Below are 22,323 nucleotides of genomic sequence, written 5' to 3'. Positions count from 1 at the left end.
GACACCTGTATGTACAGAAATTAAAAAATCATTAGTTAAACTTATTTGGTATTTGCACATTTTACACACAATACACACACAAAGTAGACACGCACACAACCACACACACACGATCGCATGTCTGAATATTCCGCTCTACTGCTTTGTAGTTCTTGTTAGCTGCTTTTAGTGTCGTTTCATGCTTTAAACTTAAGACTCTGTAGTTTTTGGGTAAGAAGTAGTTCAATTCTTTCATACTGCAAAGAACCAAAAAATGTTGATGATTTTTTATATTTATATGCTTGTATATATGCACATATGTCGCACGTACAACACAAGATCAAATATTTTAGAGATAGAAAAAAACTTTACAATTGACTATATTTCTTCTACATGACAAAACTTACTATTATTTACACAATATTCCTTCCACATATCTATACACTGTCCTTTGTCTATCATTTATTCTTTATTTACCTAATTAGTCGTCTATCTCTATTTTAATTTCATTTCTTTTAAATATTTTTATATATTCTCTTTATTTCTCCTTTATATCTTTCGCAAAGGGAATGAATTTGAATGGTTTTGGATGTATATAATTGATATTTATGGGATAAGATGGTTGACTTATGTTATGGATTGAAGATTATGAAATTCATTTTAAATGTTTTTTAATTTTTAAATTAAAACAAATTTCTAAAAATTCAACAAATTTAAATTTAGTTTCAAATTTTAAGATTGAATCATAAAATTTTGAATCTAAATTTTTTAACTTTTAAATTTAAAATTTTAAGATTCAAATTTAAATTTTTAAACCTTTTTAATTCAATTTTTAAAAATTTCAAATTTTAAATGTGAATATTTATACTTTAATCTTTACTTTTGAACTTTTAAATTATAAATTTTAAAATTGATTTTTTTTTTATTGATAATTTCAAATATCATTGGAATTTAAATTGGATTTTTGATTTGAGAATTCAATTTATTGAATTTTAAATTTGAAATTTAGATTTTCTTTAATTCTATATTTAATTTTCGAATTTCAATTTGATTTTCTAAACTCAAATTTGAATTTTAAATTTTTAAATTCTCTGTCAAATTTGAAAGTTTAATTTTTCAATTGAATTTAATGAGTTTTTAAGTTTAAAACTTAAATTTTTGAATGCTAAATTTCTAAAATTTTCAATTTTTACTTTCATTTTTGATACCAAAAATTTTAAATTTATGAAATAAGATATTTTAGGTTTTAAGAAAAGAAATTTTAAATTTTTAGAAAAAAAATTTTTAAACTCTTGAATTAAAGTTTAAATTTTTAGATTTACAAATCGCATTTGAATTTTCTTAAATTTTTAATTTGATTTTTTGTTATTAAGTTAAAATTTTTAAATCTGAATTTGATTTTTATAAACTTTCGTTTAATCTTTGAATTTTAAATTAAATTTTAATTTCAAAATTCAAAACTTTACATTTTTAACTATTTTTTCAATTAAATTTATAAATGATTTTCAATTTGTAATTTAAAACTTTTTGAAAAAACAATTCAAATCCAACAAATACTCAACCCTCTCCCACATAAATTAACCATTCAAATCAGTCCCTCCAGCAAAACTTTTAAATCTTAATTTTTTTAAAAAATTCTATAAATGTCTAAATGTTTATATATTCGTTTTATGTTCAATCGAAATCGAAAAAAAAAAATTAAATTGGAAAATTCGTAAAAAAAATCCAGAAACTTGAAATTAATTTGCAACAATCAAAGCCGGGACAGTTGGAAATTCCAAAATTACGTAAAGTAATTAAAGAACAACCCGAACCAGAAAAGAAAAAGGAAACAGAGGAAAAAGAAAAGTTAAAGAAAACTGTTAAAAAAAAGAGAGAATCAGATTATGAATTGCCCGAGATTCCCGACTATGAACGTCCGGAATTGGAAAAATATGAAAAAACTGAATTTAGTCCAATGGAAAGGGTGAGTTGAGCGGAAATGAATCAAAAAGAAAATTATAAAAAATCATGAAGCAGTTCACATAAAAAAATAACGGAAGTCCGTCCTTATTCTCTATCTATTTTCTATTTCTATCGCATCCAACAGAACCTGGAACTCAAAAATTAACTTAAAAAAAAGAACAGAAAATGTCAAAGGAAAAAAAAATTAATTTTTTTGATGTTCATTCCCCCAAAAAATGTTCATGTTCATTATGATTATGATTTTATGTCTCCTATAAATGTTTCATGTTACCTATTACCTTAAAAAAGTGCAAAATTCAATTATTATATTTTTTTTTGTTTTTTTTTTTTATTATTTTCTCCTTCCTGTGTCTCACATAAAATTATGTTACCTGTTCATACGTCTCTATTTATTCTTTACTTCCTTTTTTTATTTATATATGTATCCCTCATATACACCAATATACACTCAAAAAGAATATATTTATATTTATAACATCGTAAAATGTGTGTGTAAAATTCTGCAAAAATAGAATATTTTTTTTATATGTCAAGTTTTTCTTCTACACGTTTATAAATCCCCAAACACTGAATGAGTGACCCCAAAATGCGCTGCCTGAATTATAGATGAATAATATTTGCATGGTAGTTACGAGAATGATCTTGATCTTGAGCTTCTTAAGCTAGGGATGTAGATATGGGGCTTGGATGGTGTTTGGTTGCCATCAATTCCAGATTTTGTAGCTTGAACTGCCCAAAATTATCAAAGACAAGGTTTTGTTCAGAACCCTCCTACAAATTAGGTTCTAAGAAAGAAAATGCACTTCTCGACAACAAAGCTCGAGTGTGACTCGAACCTACGTCCTTTTAATTACATGTAAAGCGCTTTTTGCTACCGGAGCTTCCGTGAGGCTGCTTAAAAATGGAACACAATGCTTACTTAAACATTCTTTGTCTATAACAGCCCTCTTATAGCTGTGTTGGACCAACATTCAAAATCCGACGGTTATTCATTCAACACTTTCAAGTCAAACCTTAGTTCTAGCTAAAATTCTGATAAATATCTCGGAATCAGCACTCTTGCTGACGACCCACTTCAACAAATGTCATTTCCCTCGATCACCTACTTACTTGTTTTAATACAGGACAATTATGATCCAAGACATTCTTCAGATGACACCTAAACCTGGCACTTTTACTGATCTTCCACGACCTAACTGGATAAAAAAACAGCTCCCATAGCATCGTCAAACCAATTTCATGTCGTTGTGACATATTCTTATCAGTAAAATTATTTAATGATGCCGTAGTGACCAGATGTGTCCAGGGACGGAAGCTTTTCTTAAAGTCAATATTGGAGTGCCCGAAAATCTAAAGAGTATCAATCCCTGATGATGCCAGATTTAAAAAAAATCTTTCTGATTTGTTTAAATTATTATGGTATTTTTTGCATCAAAACCCTCAAACCAGCGGTAACTAACTTGTGGCCCCAATAAATAATGAGTTGGTATTCTATAAATCAACATGCACAATTTTGTGAAGCATACTCATTCGTATGCTCCTCGTTTTTTCCGGAGGATTGCAACATACTAGTGTATCTACAAAAATCCCAAAAATGACAAAATTTCTGCTTACATAAGCTCATTTCAATCATCCAAGTAACTACCATGACAAAAAGTTAAACGATAGTAAGGCTCTTAGATCCCCTATCCCCTCACTGATTATTTTTCTTGCACTACCTTTTTGAAAGCACAACATCAAAAAATCTTAAAAAATTTACATAGAAACTAGAAATAATGCTTATTATTTTTCTACTGACGACAACAGAGCGAAAAAGAAAAGGCAGTCATTCAAGACGTCAAGCAGCCAGAACAAGCAACAATAAGCGATGCTGATCCCAACAAGGGTAAATACCAACGTGGACAAAAGGCTGATGGTCCTGACGATGAAGAAGCTAGAAAGCTTAAGATGGGCAAGGGTAAAATACCCGACAAGAAGGATGAAGGCGAAGCTGTCAAGCTTAAACCAATCCCAGATAAACAAGTAATTTCCCATTTTTCTTTTTTTTATGACAAAAAATGATGATGAAAATTTTGTGTATGCAAAAATTTTAATGATGACATAAAAAAATATACATCTTATTATCCTTCACAGACTGCCGAAAAAACTGAATTGAAACCAGCTGAGGCTAAGGTAATTAATTTTGATTCTCATCTTTAAGAATTTTAATTAATTTGTTCACATATGTGTTATAATTACTCATAAAAAAAAATGCTCGGGAGAGACGACCTGGAGAAGTTCTCATGATTTCTCTCGAGCACAACACATTTTAACCTTCATCGTCGTGGTATGCCAATGGAATGCCATCAAAATGAGTAGGGGGAATAAGGAATTTTTTTGGCATATTTTATGGGTGATTTGCTATTTTTAAATAGATTTAATTAAGTTATTGAGATTATCATAGTTCATAGTGACACGTGAGATTGATTCTGTTTTGATGGTTAATGGGTGGATACATAGATGCAGTAGTAAGAAGAGTATTGATGCTGTTTATTCAAGTTGTTGAACAATGTCGTGAAGATTGAAGTGAATATACTGGATATTGACTCGTTCTTGGTAGAGAAGTTCGGCCTGTAGTCGAACTTAAAAAGTGAGTTTGACCTTTGGTGGGAATCGAACTCACAATGAGACTTCAGCCTCTGATGGAAATCGAACCAACAATGAGAGTTCAGTCTATGCTGGGGAATCGAACCCACAATTAGAGTTCGGACCCTTTGGTAGGAATTGAACCCAGATTTTGACATAATTGTGGTTTACAGATATTCAATCTGTTGCCGAACCACTCGACCACAAGGGGTTAATTCTCGCATTAGCAGATTCGTCTTTACATAACTCCATATCTAAGACTTCCATTCTTATTCAGTATTGATCAACCTTTTTTGTGTAATGGCACAACTTGGTTATAAGCCACGTCTGTAACCTCATGCGGCTTGCTGTTCTTGGAATTTCCAAACACACTAGTGTGCCGCGGCACGCAGAAACGACAGTCCTACTCTTCTTCTTCTTCTTCTTTGCTGATCGTACAGATCAGTTGTGATCCATGACCTCCCACAGGAAGCTGGCTTTACTTGCCAATTTCCGATCCCATGTGCAATACTATATCTATCGATAGTCCTACTCAAAACAGTCACAACACTCAGTATAAAATCAAAACCATTTGGCACACCACGACCATCAGTTAATTATCAATTAATAATAACTCCAATTCCATAATGACACTAATCATTTCTAACATTTTGATTTTACCGATTTCGAATATTGAATAAAATCAATGCGAAATACAGATTTTATCAGTCGATAATCAATAAAAACTTTTTGCATTGATTCGATAAAATTCGTAGACATTTATTGCAATTAATTTGCTCATCTAACATCCATAATTGAAACTTACATCGTTACATATCGTTTGCTCATTCATCAAACTAATTACTTTAATCAGTCAATTGATGATTAAATGAATCCATACATAGAAGAAGATTTATTGAATCGTAGATAGTAGATAAATGAGAAAAAAAGAACACAAATGTGCAGCATAATTTTTTTTCTCATAATTAATAGAGTATAGGGGTTGTTCATTTGTGATGTCTGATGTTTTGGGGGGAGTATGAGACTAGGGTGTATTTAGGGGAAGGGGTTTTGATGTTGGCCTATTGCTCTGTTGCTAGTCTCCGAGTCGATCAGATTTGAAGCCGACTTGAGAGTATATTGAGCATGAAAAATTGAATTTAAATACTCAAATGAACTTGAAATTAGCTGGAAAACCGGGGCTGGACTCGAAATCTAGTCCACTAGCGAAAATTGGGTAATTGATTCAATATATTGACTCAGGTCGTCGTGACTCTGACTAGGTAGTGAATACGAATTATATTCAGTATAATGACCAGGCTGTCATGACTCTGACTTAGTGCAAAATTTGGTTTAAATCCAGTATCATGTCCTGGGCCTTCGAGATTCTGACTTCGTGTAGGAATTCGGATTAAATCCTGTGCCATGTTAGAGTCACGCCAGGCTGATGCCGTATTTTGTATCAATTAACTGAGTAATGCTATTTGGGTAGACTTCGTGCTCTATACAAGAGTTAATTTAGTAAAGGTAAAGGCTTCAGGGCCTATATTGACAGAATTTCAGTCATTGACACTCAAGTATAACTTTAATTGAGCAGTAGACTTTATAGTCCATGCTATGAAACCTAGAACACCCCATTTTTCATTACAGACATCATTTATGATCAATTCCCATTCATGCTTCTTTTTGCTTTTATATTTTAATACTGATTGATCGAGCGCATGATAAAAATAAATACAAAAACCATATTTAGATTGCGTATTGCTGTAGACTATAGACTATTAGGCTATATTTTAGTATAAATTGAGAATAAAAATTCATAAAAATATGAAAATTCTGGCAGTAAAAACGTATGCTTTTGATATTGTATATAAAGTATTTTTGGAAGTAGCTTTTATCGACATTATTTGCACGAATGCATGTCCAAAAACTGAAGATACCTTTTGATGCTTTCTCTCCGACCTATTCCTCCTCATATCTATCCGAGGGTACGGAATGCTGAGTTGTTTGAAAAGTTTTTGAATTTTTGGAACATTAAAAAAATTTTGCATTCAGTTTTTTGATAAATTCCGTTGATTCTAGTTCCAATAAAAGTTCAAATTCAAGGCACTCAAATAATCCAAATTTAACGGAAAATCTGTGACATTTCCGTACCTTAATTCACAATTTTCAAGAATTAAAATTTTATTAAATTTGACAATAAATCTTAAAAAAATGTAGAAAGCAACTCCAGTTGAGGAGCCAAAAGAAGTAAAAAAAGTAAAGAAAGCAAAGGCTGCAAAATACGAGGAACTGCCTGAAATTCCCGATTATGAACGTCCTGTTTTAGAAAAATATGATAAGAGCGATTTCGATCCAAGCAAAAAGGTAATGTAAATTATGTGCACATCCTTAATTGCTGCACATATTAAAATATTACAGAAGCATTTAAAATGTAATTTATAAACATGACTGGCTGCACAGACTGTTACAAAATGATATTTTACAATTTTGTTAATTGCGTACTTGAAATTTTCGTAGTTATTTAGCACTAAAATTTTAATGAACGATATCGAGGTGATGTTCACACATTTAATGTAGAAAGAAATCAAATAATTCATAATGGGCAAGCGGAAAAAAAGAAAATTATTAAAAATTTATGTAATAATTATGAGGGAAAAATCCTTTTAGTGATGCAGAACAACAGAATGAAATGTTTTTGATGGCGTAGAAAATTTGAAGTAAGAATTTTTGTAGGTTTTGTGGCAGATGCGCACTTTTGTGACATTTGAAGAGTATATAGAGTCATTTAAAAGCCTGACATGCTCTCTAGAATCTTCTAAGGGTCTCTAGGATCTCTTAAGGGTCTCTAGGATCTATCAAGGCTCTGTAGCGTCTGACAAAGCTTTCTAGTGTTTGATTAGGCTTTGTAGAGTCAGACAAGGCTCTGTAGAGTCTGATAAGGCTCTGTAGAGTCTGACAAGGCTCTTTAAAATCTGACAAGGCTCTGCAGAGGCTGACAAGGCTCTGTAGAGTCAGACAAGGCTCTGTAGAGTCTGACAAGGCTCTGTAGAGTCTGACAAGAAGGCTCTGTAGAGTCTGACAAGGCTCTGTAGAGTCTGACAAGGCTCTGTAGAGTCTGACAAGGCTCTGTAGAGTCTGACAAGGCTCTGTAGAGTCTGACAAGGCTCTGTAGAGTCTGACAAGGCTCTGTAGAGTCTGACAAGGCTCTGTAGAGTCTGACAAGGCTCTGTAGAGTCTGACAAGGCTCTGTAGAGTCTGACAAGGCTCTGTAGAGTCTGATAAGGCTCTGTAGAGTCTGACAAGGCTCTGTAGAGTCTGACAAGGCTCTGTAGAGTCTGAGAAGGCTCTGTAGAGTCTGACAAGAAGGCTCTGTAGAGTCTGACAAGGCTCTGTAGAGTCTGACAAGGCTCTGTAGAGTCTGACAAGGCTCTGTAGAGTCTGACAAGGCTCTGTAGAGTCTGACAAGGCTCTGTAGAGTCTGACAAGGCTCTGTAGAGTCTGACAAGGCTCTGTAGAGTCTGACAAGGCTCTGTAGAGTCTGACAAGGCTCTGTAGAGTCTGACAAGGCTCTGTAGAGTCTGATAAGGCTCTGTAGAGTCTGACAAGGCTCTGTAGAGTCTGACAAGGCTCTCTAGAGTCTTACAAAGCTCTAAGAATAGTTACCTAAGCTTCAAATAAGTCAAACATCCCTAAAAAATCGCCTAAAAGCTTACAAAATCATTATGCACTGCCTACATTCAGTTAAGAACAATTTCTAACTTCCTATTTTTTACACATGTTAGTATTATAATTCACAATTTCAACCAGCCATGCAAAGTGAATTTTCGTCATACAGCGCTTCGCTAGAACAACGTTAAAAATATTACAAACTCATAATCACTTTGGCGACATTTCAATATTTCATATAAATTTTCATTTATTCTGTTCGGTCACAATTATGCATAGTTATGAATATGAAATAAATTTATCTCTCACTCCCCGAATGCTCATAACTAGAGCTTTTTGGCTTTCGCCTAAAAGGAATGAAGAATTTTTTTAAAAGTCGTATCTCATTAGTCTCATTTCGACTTAATAATTTAATTATAAACTCAACCGTTGATCGTGTAGCATCGTTAAGAGTGAGAGGGAATTTTATTATAAAGGGCAGCATAATTAATTAAATAAATTACGGGAATTAATAATTATTATTAGTTAATTTACGGGAAATTTTATTACATATAAAATAATTATTAATGTGATAACATAAATTAAGCATAAAAAAATAAGTTTTTCTGTGTACGTCTGACTTTAATGTGAATTTTAAAACTATTTAAAAGTTCTAATTTTGTGATATATTCTCTATTTCCTACAAATTGACAAACAGGACAAACCAAAACCAAAGGTACCAGAAATCAAGGCTCCAGCTGAAGGAGGAACACAATTGGAAACACCTAAAATCGAAGTTATACGTGAGCCAAGTCCTGATCGTAAAAACTCATTAGCTCCAGGTGTTTATTGTTTATTCACTAATAATAAAATTTCAAAATTTTACTTCCTGATTTTGGAAAATTTACATTTTTTGATGGATTTCTTTTGGTGAGAATTGTGGTAGAAGAATTAAGGATTTATGAAAGTTTAGTGAAATTTTGGAGAAAATTGATGATATGAAGTCGTGAATTTAATGAATTTTGAATTGAAGATTTAGTGAAATATTCTTAGTTAAGAATAGAGCTTGAGAGTAAGCTTGCATTTTTTATGGAAAAATCGTCTAGAATTGACTAGACTTCTTCCATGAATCAATACAATACCGTGCTTCGATTTTTCAGTGAAGTTCAATAGAATTTGCCCTTAAAATTATCTTGGGAATTAAGAAAATTTTCAAAAATGCTGAAAATACAGAATTGCATTGAAAAAGCAGCATCACATAATTCAGTCCAAGAAAATCACTTTAGATTAGTAAAATTAATCTGTTCTTAGGAATTCTAGTGTATATTAGAGTATATTCTAGTCATTCTCTAGTTTACTCTACTTTATTCTATTGTAGTCAACATTCTAGTCATCAAGATTAAGATACAGTTGCAAGCAAGTCATTTTCATTTTATTTGTCATTCTATTGTTGCTATAAGTTGCTACAAAAGTTGAAACATTTAAATTTCCAAGAATTTCTAATTAAAAATTCAAAAAAGAATCAAGATTTTTCACAAAAAATCTCTAAATAACTAAATTTGCTGAAAATAGAGCATTGCTTGAAGTCAACGAAGAAAGCATGCTCAACAAATTATATAAAGTCGACACAATTGCAACAAAAACTTCGATAATTCTAGACAACTACTTGCTCATTTACAAAAAATCCCCAATTCTTAAAGAAAATTTAAATGAAAATCTCATCAAGACAGCATAAAGACTGGATACACGCCCATGTCTACTAAGTTGCAAATTACTTTTAAAATAAATCCATCAAAAAGTCATTTGCCATCATCAAAAAAGCCAAAAACTGAATCGATTGACAAATTAACCACAACGAAATACTTCCCACAAAAAACAGTCAAAAAGTCAATTTATCATAACAAAATGAGTTGATCAAGTCAAGCATTTAATTACTCAACATTTCCACTTCCTGTCAATCGTTTCAGTTTCATTTAATTTAATTAATGCATAAATTAGTAAATTTTTTTAATGTGCCGTCGTCTGATTGAAGAGTTTCAATCATGATACAGAGGCACACACAGCAGTATATTAAATTATGCAGTAAGCTATGTGTCCAACAGCAGCAAAAAATTATTAAAAAAAGAAAATTTTCTTATGATTGATGATTGTATTATTGACCTTCATAAGTATTGCCGTAGATCAATACACGATATTAATGTTCAATGTGCAATTTTAAGACAGTTGAAAATTAATTAATATCATGTGCTGTATAATTATGTGATTAACATGTCCCCCAAGTTCACTTTCATGTGACTAAAGTCATCTCTTATTTGATATTTAATTTAAGTCAATAAAATGCTGTGTCAATTTTTTTTTTGTGCTGTATTTTGTCAACATTTACTGATGCTCGAGGGAACTTAATTATTTCCGTCATTTTTTTCAGACAAAATTGTCTTTGATATAATTTTAAATTAACCATGAAATTATTTAACAAACATCAAAAAAAAAAAAGCCCCAAAAGTTATTCTCTTGCGAATAATTTTTAACAAGTTCCATAATCAAATCATATGTTCCATTCGCTCAATCAACAAATCACATATCTGAATGAACTTTACGACTGAGGAAAAAGACTTTTTTTTCCTCTTCTTTAACATCATTCACAGTGAATTTTGGGAAGAGATATGTGACAAGTTGATGTGTGTTATGGGGTCGAGTTGGGGATGGAATGCATATTTTTAGGAATTGTGGTGGTGATGGTCATGATAATGAGATAAATTGAAGTTAAGTTGACTTAACTCTCCATAACATGCAATCAGTTCAAGTAAACCACAACACATGAGTTTATGCAACAGGATACTCACAAAATTGAGCATCCCGGAATATGTTAATTGAGTATACTCATAAATTCAATCATTAAGACCCATAAAGATCAGCATGCTCTTTGTTTATTGAGCTTGTTGCTTAATATTTCATTATGATATCATATGTAGCCTTTTGAAATTCATCCGAAATATTCTTCAATTTCAAACTCAGTTCAAGATTATTAAAAGTTGTCAAAAGACAAGAAAAATTCCATCTTCAAATTTTGCCTTGTTAATTCTTACCTATTCGGAAAGTAAATATTCATCCTGAATATAGAATCTTACAATTTCAATTAATTTCATCAAATCAAGTCTATGACGCAGACATTCAGACCAACGATGAATTAAATTCTGACAATCTATTAATTCACCACCACAACATGATATATGCATTTGAAATTCAAAGTGATTATTTTCATTTTTTTTCCTTCCATTTCAATTGACGTCATACGTTAAAAAAATAAGCTTCCGTATTAATTCCCTCGAGTTTACGTAATGAACTTGTTAGAGTACTGATAAGAATCTTGAATAGACTCGTGCCAAGATTATAATCAGTTGCAATTTAATATGTTACCCTCAGTGAGTACCTAAAGAGATTCTTATGACTCAAATAATCTCGAAATTTAATAATCCCAAAAAAAAATATTTATTAAGAGTCTCTTTAGGCACAAAACCATGAATATTTTATTTTCATGACAGAAGTTTAATAAGATTTCCTTTTTGTGTCATTCCTACCTTTAGGTTCTGGTCCATCAAGTCGTCGCGGTTCATTGTTTGATGATTCTCGACGTCCAAGTTTATTGATCAATGACGAGGTTAGTATACTGCCTATATATAAATGCCTTAAATTATTATGTAGACTGTTTTACAGCATAGATTATTTTTTATTTAAGGGTAATTTTATTATTATTATTATTATTTTCTAGCATAAGAGTATAATTAATAACAAATTTGAATGAGAATTTTGATTTGTTTTGAGGGGAGTTTGAGGGTGGGATTTGTGGATATAGGATTGGTGGCTATTTGGGATTTTGGATGTCAACTTATGGAATTTTGAAGTAAATTTGATCTGTTTATTCAAAATTTACTGATTCTGCCAATTTTCGGTGACTTGTTGACATCATTTAATTGAAAGTAGAGTTTGAAGTCGTCTCGAAATGAGTATGCAGTCGAGTTGACTTAAGTCGACTCTTCCATAACCTTCCATACAATACCTGAGTCGACCAGCAAAGACAAGAAGCATGCTGATGAGTATGCGCACAATATTGAGCATTTTCAATTGAATTGATTGAGTATTCTCCTTAGTACGCTCATTTAGGCTCGAAGACGCTCATTGTCTGATAGGACGACTTCGACATCCGCTTTCAAGTTTTGATTTCAAGGACATTTTAACCTGTGTATTGAAATTGTATTATACCTTCGAAATATCTTTGAGATTCAAACCGATTTAATGTTCAATTCTAAGTCGACAATTTGACTAAGATTTTCAAATCTAGCATTGAATTGTTTGTCTTATTACGGAATCAATCCCGGTATTCAGTACAATTTGATCCTGGGATTGAAACTCCTAGTCAAGTTGTACACTCGGGATTGAAATTAAATATGTTCCTGGGATTGAATTGTGTACTTAATCCTGTATTCCATCCTAGGTATCAGTAAATATCTGGAATTGAATCTCGGAATTGAAAGCCACAAATTTGACAACTAACATAGCTTGTCTATGTTATTAGTAACTAGACATATCTTCGACTAATGACAATTTTTCGGGACGTCCCCAAATTAATCATTAATCGAACGAAATGTCTAATTATAATCTAATCATTATGTCAAGTCATCCTCTGGGAATTACGCCACATTCTACGCACTCAAAGCTTCAATTAGGCCTTAATTCCCAGAATTAAGAGCATTAGCTACTATTGAGTCTCTATACTTCAAAAATTCCCAAAACAAAGCCACCAACACCCTCAAACTTCAATATAAAAAAAAATTAAATTCTCATTACCATCCTCTGTAGTTGTATAAAAAAAAGTTATGTTTGACATTCCTAGGTAGAAAATTAGATTTTAGTTTACAAAAAAAAAAAAAATAAGACAGATTGAATTGAATTTGAATATCTTTTAGCATTTATCTATCTTTCTGTTATACAAAATAATAATTAACCTAATTTATGCTATAGCCAAAGATTTTCCACTGGTTGATTAGTATAAATGAGATTTGTATATATTAATGTATTTTAATGACAATTTTCCCAACGTCTGGGGGGAAGGGTCTACGTTATTAAGGTATATATTTGGGTTCATACAAAACGTCGTTGCTCAGCTTTATTATTACATTTTTTACTTTCAGTCGTCGAAACGATCTCAGATTGAATCACAATTTAATTACCCAAGAGACATCAAAAATGTTCCTTTACCCTCTCATATTTTTTATCCCTTTTTATATCTTCCTTGAGCCATCAAATTTGAAAATAGAAAAAAAAAACTAAATTGGGACAAATTTAATTTCTGTGATACCTTAATTTAATAAGGATATCCTGTTTTTTTTTACCTAGAATAATGGGGATTATTCATAAGTTATGTACACTCGATAGTCAATTGATTTTAGTCAACGCGATACAAAATTATGAATAATCCAATAGTTTATAATGCTATACAATACATACAACATACACAATAAGACATCTTATACAAAAAAATTACTAACATAAATATCAATATATCCAAAATAAATCCTGTAAATATCCATTATAATTATATAGAATAGAATATAAAGTATTTGTTGATTGTTCTATACCCCAAACAGAAACTGCGTCCTGGTGAATTACCCGATGATAAGAAGGTAAAACATCCTGGTTCTTAAATGTCACTAATGTCCGCTATATACTGTAGATATAAGTCCTTAACCCTGTTCTACTAATTAAAACTTGTATTGCTAACTGTCACCTCTATAATGAACCTAATTATGGCGGGATTTTGGGGTTATTTGCATTAATTTGAATTCATTTTTGGACATTCCAATGAGAATTTAATAAAATGACAGAATAAAGACATTCCAAAATGCAAATAACTTCAACATTCCACCAGATACATTCACATGTCTACACACATTTTTGTTTATTGATGTTTACACACACACACACAACTACACCCATTTAAAGATTAAGTTCCTAATACATGCTTTTAACATAGATTTCCTGATGGAACTTTAAGCTCAGTATATAAAATTTGGGGTTTGACTAAGAACTATGCTCTGGATCTAAGTATAGACTTGACTCGACTCGACTCGACTCGACCTAGACTCGATTCGACTCGACCTAGACTCGACCTAGACTCGACTCGACTCGACTCGACCTAGACTCGACCTAGACTCGACTCGACCTAGACTCGACCTAGACTCGACTCGACCTAGACTCGACTCGACTCGACTCGACCTAGACTCGACTCGACTCGACCTAGACTCGACTCGACTCGACCTAGACTCGACTCGACTCGACCTAGACTCGACTCGACCTAGACTCGACTCGACCTAGACTCGACTCGACCTAGACTCGACTCGACCTAGACTCGACTCGACTCGACTCGACCTAGACTCGACTCGACTCGACCTAGACTCGACTCGACTCGACCTAGACTCGACTCGACTCGACCTAGACTCGATTCGATCTAGACTCAACTCGACCTAGACTCGACCCAGACTCGACCTAGAATCGACTTGACATTTTCATACAAAATTCGAGTCTACTTCATTCTCTGCTTGGATTAAATCCTCAGAATCTCAAAAATTTAGACAAATTTCTCCAAAAATCTCAAAATTAATTAATTCAAAATCAACAGCTTCTCGCCCCCAAAGACTGATTGAGCTTAAGGTTCACTTACTAACCCTCAAATTTTCATCATCATCAATTTAGCCCATCCTATCCTATAATCTCTCTCTCAATCTCTATCTCTATCTTCTAATCACATTTCTTCTTTCCTCCCCCACACTCTGAAGAAATGATTTTTTTCTAAAAATTATCTATGGCTTTTTAGTAGACTATACTGCTCTACATAACGACTCAAAAATTTTTCGGTCGTTACCTTGTGGGAGAATTATGGCATTTTGAAGTTAGTAAGTCGACCATTTTCATGTATCATTAAAATTGATCTCACCGATCTGTATTGATGAATCTTTTTGAAACTTTTTACGTTTACTCAATATAGGACCTTAATTATGAGATATAAAAATTTTCCCAAACATCGGAAAAATAGCTACAAACTTGATTTTCCTTGAAAAATTCACGTGGTCAAATACTTCCGTTTGTCTAGCTCACCTAGTGGAATTTTTTATTCTTAATTGTTCTTTATATTAAAGATAATATAATAATCTACAACTTTTGTGAACATATTGTATAGTTTTGTCCAAGTTCTGATAGTGAAAAAATAGCTTTTTCCCAAAAAAACTTCAATCGACAAAAATCGCTCTAGCGCTTCAGGGCTATAGAATGGTAGTGAAATTTTATTTCAGATTTTGAAAGCTCTCTGTTACTACTTTAAAACAAAGCAATAAAATTAGAGTGCGTTCTCTTGGCAAAAGGCACTTTTTTGGCTCTGAAAGTCACATGTCACGAACTCCTCAGAAAAAAATTCATAACAATTTTAGATCTTTATAAAATTTAATAATTTTAGTCCAGATTTATAGATCTATTCAATACGCATATTTTGAGTATAAATATGTCATGGTTTGGTCCAATTTTGTGGGCAAAATTTTAAAATTTCGATTTTCACTAAAATTTTGAGAAAAAAATTAATTTTTTACTTTCAGAAACTCAATCAGATTGAATCAAATTTTTTTAAAAGTTGTATTTTTACCCTCTAACAACTTTTGTTCAGCAACTTCTCATAAATATTTGATTTTTGGCCTCAAATTTTGAAAAAGAAAAAAAAAACCTAATTTTTGGGTATTTTTTGAACAAATGTTACAAAATCTTATCAAATATCTTTTTAACATGAGATTATTGAAACTTTATATTTTCTGGTTTTTATTTTCCGGTGAGAAACTTATAGGTTGTGATATAAAAATGTTCTAAAAAGTGACTTTAAGTAGTTCGAGCAAGTAAATCAAAATTTTCAAATTCACTTTTTCACATCTAAAACTATTCAGATACTTTAAAACTTTCTGAATTCATCCATTATTGTAATATTGCTAATTTATTGCAAGTTGTGGTAGTAATAACAGCTATTTGATCAGATTTTAGAATTTTAGCAATTAAAATTTAACAAATAATTTTTTTAATATTGCATTCTTAGATGTACTCAAGATTACTAAATTTCTCGAAGTTTTGACTGAAAAATCATTTTTGACTAAATTTTGACCAAGTTGCATAAAAGTGTTGCCACAAAAATGCTTCAAAAAGCAATAAAAAGCTTGCTTAACTCTTAGTTCATTTTGAGCTTTGTATGACTACTAAATCTTAACTTTGTTCAAATATTTAAACTTTTTCACCAATCTCTGCCAACCAGACAGATCAGACACTTAATATAGAAAAATAATAATTGAAACTAAAATTAGTCGTGATTTACATTTTCCTTAAATTTTGGAAATTTCCGTTTGTTCAGTCACTGAAATTTCATATAGCTGTTATTACTACCACAACTTGCAATAAATTAGTCAATTCCAAAATAAATAATTCAGAAATTTTAAAGTCATCTGAATAGTTTTAGATGTGAAAAAGTGAATTTGAAAATTTTGATTTACTTGCTCGAACTACTTAAAGTCACTTTTTAGAACATTTTTATATCCAACCTATAATGCTTTCTCACCGGAAAATAAAAGATCATCCTCGAAAATATAAAGTTAGTCAATAATCTCATGTTAAAAATTGATATTTGATAAGATTTTGTAACATTTGTTCAAAAAATACCCAAAAATTAGGATTTTTTTTACTTTTTTCAAAATTTCAGGCCAAAAATCAAATATTTATGAGAAGTTGCTGAACAAAAGTTGTTACACACATAAAATACAACTCGAAAAAAAATTTGAACAAGTTTCATTGAGTTCGAGAAAAAAAGTTATTTTTTTCTCAAAATTTTAGTGAAAATCGAAATTTTAAAATTTTGCCCACAAAATTGGACCAAACCATGACATATTTATACTCAAAATATGCGTATTGAATAGATCTATAAATCTGGACTAAAATTATTAAATTTTATAAATATCTAAAATTGTTATGAATTTTTTTCTGTATGAGGAGTTCGTGACATCGACTCAGAGCCAAAAAAGTGCCTTTTGCCAAGAGAACGCACTCTAATTTTATTGCTTTGTTTTAAATTAGTAACAGAGACTTTCAAAATCTGAAATAAAATCCACTACCATCTATAGCCCTGAAGCGCTAGAGCGATTTTTGTCGAAAAATTGAAGTTTTTTTGGGAAAAAGCTATTTTTTCACTATCAGACTTGGACAAAACTATACAATATGTTCACAAAAGTTGTAGATTATTATATTATCTTTAATATAAAGAACAATTAAGAATAAAAAATTCCACTAGGAATGAGCTAGACAAACGGATGTATTGTGACACGTGGTTTTCAAGGAAAATCAAGTTTTTCGCATATTTTTCCGATTTTGGGAAAATTTTTTATATCTCATAATTAAGTCCTATTTAAACTTAAACAAAAAAGTTTCAAAATATATTCATTCATACAGTAATCGGTGAGATCAATTTTAATGATACATGAAAATTCGACTTACTAACTTCAAAATGCCATATCACAAGGTAACGACTTGAAAAATTTTTCTCTACCGTTATGTAGAGCAGTATAGGGTCTCTAATTTTTAGAAAAAAAAATCATTTCTGGCCCATCCCCCACACTCGACTTTAGAGCTTAAAGCTCCTTCACGCACACGTTGTTGCTGTTTTATTTTTCACTTATTTTCTTATCGTTTCGAACATAAAAAACTCTTTAACGAGTTCTTTTTCAATCGACGAGAATTTTTTTTGTTATTTTTTTGGATATGAAACATATGAATTTAATATTATACTTATACACCGTCTGAATGAATTATGTTGAGCACATGTTTTTGATAAAAAATGTCTTTTTTTGTTTCTCTTCTTGATGATGACGAATTTCGCATAACTTTTTTGTTATTTCTTTTCTCAAAACACTTTTTTGCGCTAAAATTATTGACTCTGATTTATCTAACTAGTTTCTTTATGATGGAAATATTTAAATTGGCCAACTGATGCAGGTATGATAAGGTTTTTGGGAAAAAACCGTCGGAAATTAAATATTTTAGGTAGTTTTTTTGGAATTGCTTGGATGGGAAGTTTCTCAAAATTTATTAATTTAGGTGAAAAATTTATGTAAATGTTTTGAGCATTGAGCAAGCCCTTGTCTTATCGAAAGCACTGGATAATATTCCAGGCATGGAGACACCGGATGGAAGATATTACCTTGTCTATCTCTGGATAATATTCATTGAGTGATCGATCTCTGGAAGGAATCGAACTAACGTGTACTCATAAAGGAATGATACAAATTTCATGTAAGTAGCCTAAACCACTTGGCTACAGAGGTCATAGTCTTATAATGGCAGATTTTCCTATACAAGACGCTATATCTCAGTTTCTATTTCTGCTCCGACACCACAGTGTATATTCAGTGTGTTACTTACACAACTTGCTTGTTGTGATGATCAATTGTGATCCATCGCATCTTTTAGAAAGCTAGCTATCGTTAGCCAATTCCGAATGTTAATTACAATTACGGCTGATTTATAATTGTGGTCTTTTTTGCTTGACAACTACAGACAGTGTTGTAAAATAAGTTGTTCCGATTCCATAATTTGTCTATCACATTCTATAATATGTTGCTCTAAGTTTGAGCAGCAGATTCTGACGAATCCTCACTATTTAAGCTATTATTAGCCTTCGAACACATATAACGAGCAGCTATCAATCTTAAGGTCTGAACAAAGTTATCAAATTTGTCAAAAAGTGCCTAAAATTAAGAATTGTCCTTAGTTTTCTCTTAAATGTACATTCAACCTAGTCAAAAGACATCCAAGAACGCCCTTCATTTTTAAAATCTGTATCAATTCTACACCAAAGTTCTAGAAATGTTCGAAATACGCCCAACATCTGAGTCATAATTTGCATAACTCTCAGACACTTTCGTGAACATTTAAGACTTTTTTCTGATCTTTACGTCAGCATTTAACCTTTGAATTTACATAATTATTTTCAATAAAATTTTGAGGAACTTCCTTGACTGAAAAAAATAGATCAAAAAACTTAATAATAGCAACAGCATCAATAGAGACTAGTTAGACTAAATGCTATCAAGTAATAATATGTGTCTATAATCCGTGTCTTCTCACAATATGGTCATTTTTAATGGGAATTATAATTGGTAATTTTTCATTTTTTTTTCTTTTTCTATGCAAAATTAATTGGCATTAATGAATTACAACTTTTTTTTTTGATTATTATTTATTTATTTTTCTATATTTTCAATATATTTATACTTTTTTTATATAGCACAGATGTATTGTGTATTTGTGATTTGATTTAATATTAGCGACGACATTTGATCATGAAAAATTTTTAACATATTTTTTAATGTTTAAGATCAAAGTGGATCAATGGCTATGAATCAAGTCACAAATACACCCAAAAAAATTGAGAATTTTTTTATTTTATTTTTATTTTATTTTAAATTTTTTATTTTATTTTTTCTTTTCTTCCAAAATTTATTCGCGCCAAAAAAAAATTACACACAAAACATCCTCAAAAATCATAAAAACTTTCAAAACTTCCCAAAAAAATGAAAAAAATTAAAAACTTTGCAGTTGAAATTGAGACCCGGTGAAGTTTTTGATCCAAAGGTACGGCACGTCGTCGTCTATTATTCATTTGATCGACAGTCACATGCTATAAAAATTTTAATTGTTTTTTTTTCGCTGCTGAGAAGCAAAAATTGAGTTTTTTTTAAACCGTGGAAGAACCAAAGTGACTTTATGGTTCCATACTTCCACACAATAATTTTTTTGGGTTTTTTGATTTTTGTTACATAAAAATTTGCATTTTTTGTGTACGTCAAACAAATTTTTTTTCGTGTCCTAAAAGTGATTGAAGCTTTTTTTGAATTTTTTTTTATGTGGCGTCACTTTTGGGTTCTTATACCAAATGGCTTTTATCTTATATAAATTATGATTGAGACTTATTGAAAAAATATTTACATAATATATTGAGGAAGGGTTTGATATGACTTGATATAGGCAAAAAATTTGTTTTTTGTGGATATATCAAGTTGTGTGGCCTTGAATTAAGTGTTAAATGACATTTAAAATTTACATAGGATTTTGAGTGCTGAAAGGATTTACTGGAGATGTTTAGGGATTTGTGGGTGGGATATGAAGGGGTTGTGAGCTCATGACTCTTTAGTTCTATAAATAAACTTCAATTTAATATGAATTTCAAGTTTATGTTCATCCATGAGCTAATCAATTTGAAATAGAATTGTTGAACTCTAAAACAGAGTTGGCAGGACTAATCGGACCTTGTGGAGTCGGATTCCACTTTTTTTCGGAGTCCGGACTCCAGTGAAGGTGCCTCCACATTAGAATTCTGTCAACTCTGCTCTAAAATATCAATTAGCTCTCTAAATTGAGCATGATTTATTCAAAATGAAGGCTTTAATAAACTGAAACCCTTAGCATTCTAATGGATCCTTCCCTGTTACACGCGGAAGTTGAAAATCGACAGATGACTTGAAATCCAAGTCTACTTCAAACTTTGAATCCAAATTAGCTAAAAAAGCAAAAAATAGAAATTTCAACTCAATACAACCCCCTAGGAACACCCCTTGCAACTTAAGCATTTTTCCATCAATTTACTTCCATTAACATAAACCGATCAAAACTCAATTGAGTCAACAACCTTTCCATACTCAAAGAAAAAGAAGCTAAACTTATGTGACACCCAATCACAAGTAAATCCTTATCAACAATATCGAATGATATATGCAAACAATTTTGATATTTGACACTTGCCTCAATATTTCATAAGTCAACATCAGCAAAACTTTTTTGTTCTTTCTCTTTCTCATAAACAATTTTAAATATTTCATCAGTTGATGAACTTAATAGTTAAAATTTTTTGATGACAAACGCAACTGATGAAATTGTTTTTTTGAAGATTTATACTTTTTTAAACACATGTTTCGACTACATTTATACATACACATATATCACATACACAACACATATTTTTTTTGTACTTTTCAAACAAGTGGTGAACAAAAAAACAGATGCGAATTATTTTTTTTTGTCTCCAATTTGTTTCTTGACTATTGACTATAGAATAGAATATATTGCTCTATAAAGTATGATGCTATGATCTTTTGGGAAGGTTTTGTCAGATTTCTATTTTAAGGGCTGGATAAATTATGTTTTTTTTGGGTTGAAATGACTTTTTAAATGGAAACAGATGCTGATTTGTTATACTCAACAATTTCTCCTTAATTTAGGAAAGTAAATGACTTTTTTGGGTATATTTGCTGGAATTCCATGAGTTATTTTTGGATTTGCTTAACAGCAGCATATGATGACTCGTAAAAGTTACTACTGGAGTGAATATCTAGGAACCAATTGCTTGGTACACTCTAGGACATCACTAGAATAACTCAAGTATCACAAAACGCATAATCGATCAGAAATTTTGCCACAAACCGACGTGACGCTTACTCGGTGTTTTATTTACTTACTTCCTTTGTTGGGGCGCACGGGGACCCATTGCCGCATTTAAAGAACGTCTGTAGACAGCTCTATCTTTCGATAACTTCTACCAATTCGGGATATTGATAACTCTAGCGTCCTTATCAACACAACCAATCCAACACATTTTCGGTCTTCCTCTTGATCTTTTGCCGTGCAAAAAGTCTGCAAAGGTTGCAACTCGTTGGTGTATTCGGTTTAAACAACGAATTATACCATAGTCATAACAGCTTGGAGCCAGATTTTGGACCAATTAATTGATTTGTGCAATTTTGGTTGCCTATGTAGAGTTTCTCACCGATAACTAGCCAGATCCTTGAAAGAAATTTGAGCAGGTATCAATCTAAATTCTGGATTATTGAGGATTTAGTGGTTTGTCAATTTTCAACATCAATGGCATTAATGCTTAATAATAACTGAAAATCACGTTCCTTAAATTCTTTTAAAATTGACTAGAATAAATACAGTAGAAAAGCAAGATTAGGACGATTAAGAGCTCAATATTTGAGCCACAAACTGACCCAACAGCAC

General features: G+C 31.4%; 1 protein-coding gene across 18 annotated transcripts in view; it reads left to right on the top strand.

Annotated features, from left to right (window-relative positions):
* Nucleotides 1-22,323, top strand: part of bt (projectin protein bent) — a 91,592-nt gene that overhangs the window by 31,685 nt on the left and 37,584 nt on the right. For 7 of the 18 annotated variants that reach the window (XM_070645116.1, XM_070645115.1, XM_070645106.1 and 4 more), the window contains 7 exons: nt 3,751-3,966; nt 4,078-4,116; nt 6,769-6,915; nt 8,915-9,038; nt 11,781-11,854; nt 13,842-13,877; nt 19,867-19,902. In XM_070645116.1, coding sequence (XP_070501217.1) covers nt 3,751-3,966; nt 4,078-4,116; nt 6,769-6,915; nt 8,915-9,038; nt 11,781-11,854; nt 13,842-13,877; nt 19,867-19,902 — 672 coding nt within the window. Of the gene's footprint in view, nt 1-1,708; nt 1,946-3,750; nt 3,967-4,077; nt 4,117-6,768; nt 6,916-8,914; nt 9,039-11,780; nt 11,855-13,841; nt 13,878-19,866; nt 19,903-22,323 lie in introns of all 18 variants that reach the window. The other 11 variants (XM_070645123.1, XM_070645122.1, XM_070645121.1 and 8 more) reach the window with 5 other exon arrangements.

Source organism: Chironomus tepperi, unplaced genomic scaffold (assembly GCF_022539635.2).
Source record: "Chironomus tepperi strain 1889 unplaced genomic scaffold, CSIRO-AGI_Ctep_v1 contig_351, whole genome shotgun sequence".
In the NCBI taxonomy this organism is placed as follows: Eukaryota; Metazoa; Arthropoda; class Insecta; order Diptera; family Chironomidae; genus Chironomus; species Chironomus tepperi.
This window is presented reverse-complemented; position numbering and strand designations above follow the sequence as displayed.